The sequence below is a fragment of the Hoplias malabaricus genome, chromosome Y (genome assembly GCF_029633855.1).
Source record: "Hoplias malabaricus isolate fHopMal1 chromosome Y, fHopMal1.hap1, whole genome shotgun sequence".
NCBI classification, from domain to species: Eukaryota; Metazoa; Chordata; class Actinopteri; order Characiformes; family Erythrinidae; genus Hoplias; species Hoplias malabaricus.
Window position 1 is genome coordinate 54,230,370 of NC_089820.1, and position 3,461 is coordinate 54,233,830.

Sequence of the window (3,461 nt, forward strand, 5' to 3'; positions counted from 1 at the left end):
GGTCAGCCATTTATATGGATATACCTTAATAAAATGGGAATGGTTGGTGATATTAACTTCCTGTTTGTGGCACATTAGTGTATGGGAGGGGGGAAACTTTTCAAGATGGGTGGTGACCATGGTGGCCATTTTGAAGTCAGCCATTTTGGATCCAACTTTTGTTTTTTCAATGGGAAGAGGGTCATGTGACACATCAAACGTATTGGGAATTTCACAAGAAACGTAACTTTATTTTTTCATGAGTTATTTACAAGTTTCTGAGCACTTATAAAATGTGTTCAAAGTGCTGCCCATTGTGTTGGATTGTCAATGCAACCCACTTCTCCCGCTCTTCACACACTGATAGCATCACCGCAGGAGAAATGCTAGCAAAGGCTTCCAGTATCCATAGTTTCAGGTGCTGCATGTCTTGATGGTATGGTGTGGTATTTTACTATTCCCATTTTATTAAGGTGCATCCATATAAATGGCCGACCCTGTATATTTAGCTTTGCGCCCTGTAGAGCAGGTGTTTACTTGTTTTGATTTACAAAACCAACAACCTCCAAATTTTGAGTGTATTTACAAAAAGGTATTTTAAAGCAGGATCATCTCAATTGTAATGGGTTAAACTCATTTCAAATTTCAAATGATGTTCAAGAAGGGTTATTGAACCAGCCTAGTTCTTCAGGAAAAGTATATTTAAAATATTATATAACATTCATACAGAAAAGATCAAGTCTCATTGTCACACTTTAGGAAATGTCTGTACAGTGTGTCCACTCTGTCCTGAAAAATGAGCATGTGAGTCTCAGACAGAAACCCTAACTCTTTGGCGAAAGGTTCTCTAGCTTCGTAAACCTGCCGCAGATGCTGAGCTGCTTTTCTGCAGAGATTTAGCTCTGTCAGGCGCTGGACCGTTTGGTCCCTGTACTCACAAGTGGAGTTGAGCAGCATTTGGTGGATATGCTCCCAGCGGTCCAGCACTCTGTATCCATGGACAAGCCCAGCCTCGTTATCAATGAACACCAGTTGACCCTCGGAAGTCCTGAGCAGGTTATTGGTCAGTCTGTCCAAGGCGAGTCTGTCCCATTGCAGGTTGAAGAGGTGGTTGGCGACTCTGTCGAAATTGGCCGTCAAGTAGTCGAATAGGATGAGGTCGGTCCACTGCAACAGTTCACTTGGGGTCAAGTTCTCCAAAGTTGAATTTCCACCTGTCCCCAGTTGCTTCCTAAACTGGATGGGAATGGATACTTGTGTGGCATTGGGGACCCACTTTGTCAGGGACACGATAGTATTCGCCGACCAGTTCAAGGTTACTATACTGTCTCTGACCGCTGACCACTTCTGCCAAGAAGGGTCTGGCTTGGTCAGCACTAGAGGAGGCACATTGTTGATTCCCAGTAATGTGGCCACATGGAAGGAAAGGGTCTCTCCAAGTACTTGGTCTTGGTCAACTCCATAACGCACACAAACCCTACTGCCATCCTCAAGAGTTGCCAGGCGATTAGTGGCCCGGCCACAACCTGCTTCCAATTGGATCACTCGCAAACTCCCTGTGCGTTCCCACCAATCCCGACCAGGGACCTGAGGACTGTCCAGTATCTGTCCAGAGGAGGTGCATGAAGGATAACAGCTGGGAGAGGGAGTGCAGATGGAAGTGCACATAAAAGGCACAAGAAAAAAGCCCAGTGGTGGAGTCCTCATTGTTAGAAATAGAGTTGGGATTAGGGTGAATATCAGGTTAGATGAAGGTTAAAGTTAGGATTACATACGGAGACAGTATTAGGCCAGGATTAAGTTCTGAGTTGAGGTTAAGCCTGGAAAAATGTGAAGGATCAGGATTAAGCTCTGAGTTGAGGCTAAGCGTATGATTAGGGTCAGGCAAAAGGAAGGATGAAATTTTACTGGATGTTTAGTTGAATGTAAGAACCTACAAATTAACAGTGGATGTGCAGTGATTTCTGCTGAACTTTAGACTTGTTCTTTCAAAGCCTTGCCCTCTCAGAGGTGTCTTCTGCCAAGGGTCACTTGTGATGTTGTAATTGGACTAGTGCCTGAGCTCTTTTTCTCAGCTCACTATATACTGACGTGTTGTTAACTGCTCCTTGAATGAATAAATGCTAAAATGAATAAAGTCATGAATAAAATGCTAAAGCACAAAAACACAGCAAAGTCTCACAGACAACATTGAATTCAGGAATGAAAAATGAGAAAAAGACTTCAGTTAGGAGTCACAATAAAAGAAAAACAAAACACTTCCCTGCTATTAAACATGGGTAGAATTACAGTTGGATCTCTGACCTCTTTAGAAACAAATGGAACAAGTTATTCTATGCTTACATTTTAAAGCACATGATTTCAAAGTTCTTTAAGCTCTGTGAAGTTTATAGATGATCTTAAAATGCCATTAAAGTTGACTGTACTTTTCTCTAGTTTTCTCCGTTATCCGGTCGGTGTTTACCAGTCGGTGATGTCCAGTGTCTTTCCAGAGAAGCTCAAGGTGCCAGAGAGAGAGAAGTGCAGAAAGAGGTGTGCTGAAGAAGTGCAAGTAAGAGCTTCAGCCTGTTAGTCCTCATGGTTTAGAAAAGAAACAGCCTCTGTGTAAATTGCTACCACTCTGCATCATATCCGTTCAGTAACGATGCTGCAACCTGAGATTTATTTCCGTCCAGCAAAGGAAAATAGTGAGTCTGAGCTCTCCAACAGCAAATGTGCGCTCTTTTGGAGAAAATGTTGTCTGCAGCCTGCTCCCTCCCTCCCTCCCTCCCTCCTTCGCACAGACTCCCCTTCATTATTCCATTCTTTCATATGTGTGCAGTGGAGTGTAACAAAATCAGAGATAAGGAATCAAACTGAGAATATATAAACAACATTCAATTCTATAGCTCACGCACTCGTTCACTCCATCACTTACTCCCTCCCTTATTAACTCAGTGAGTGTTTAATAGCATAAGTCGTGATAAATGCTGTCTACTAAAAAGCTATGACCCTCAGTTCCAATTCTAGAAAAACACAACCCACTTGGCCCCAGGGGAATCACTTTCACCAAGTTGAAAGGCATTTTGATTCTCCAAAAGGGCAGGGGAAGCAGGAAGTGTACAGAAGAGTAAGCCTTGCACAGTATCATATAAAGACAGGCATTAAAAATCCTTTCACAGCTGATTTTTAGGTGTGTTCTTTCAGTGTTTTAAAGCATACTGTATTCCCACAATATCTTCAGCAAGTGGATGCTTGTGTTGGGTATGCATGTCTCATACAAAATTCAGGTGGATGAGCAGAACTGAATAGAATTAGAAAATAGAACTGGAATCAGTGCTTGGCCTCAGAGTTAAAACTCCACCTGCATGGTCACCGTTGGCATGTTAGTGCACTCCAGATAGGGAGCATATATCGGGCCATCGGCATGAAAAGGTTGGCACACCATTGACTGTAGATCACTGCTGGTCCACCATCGGACATTTCCTTAAACAGATTTTAAA

The 3,461-nt window shown here is 42.8% G+C and overlaps 1 protein-coding gene across 1 annotated transcript; it reads right to left on the bottom strand.

Annotated features, from left to right (window-relative positions):
• Positions 1–714: 714 nt before the first annotated feature.
• Positions 715–1,686, bottom strand: LOC136678461 (four-jointed box protein 1-like). Its single transcript, XM_066656514.1, has one exon. It carries the CDS (start codon positions 1,684–1,686, stop codon positions 715–717), a length of 972 nt encoding a protein of 323 aa, XP_066512611.1.
• Between the last annotated feature and the right edge of the window lie 1,775 nt (positions 1,687–3,461).

What these genes read in the sequence shown, in the direction of transcription:
- LOC136678461 (XM_066656514.1), bottom strand. Translation starts at nt 1,686, where the DNA reads ATGAGGACTCCACCACTGGGCTTTTTTCTTGTGCCTTTTATGTGCACT.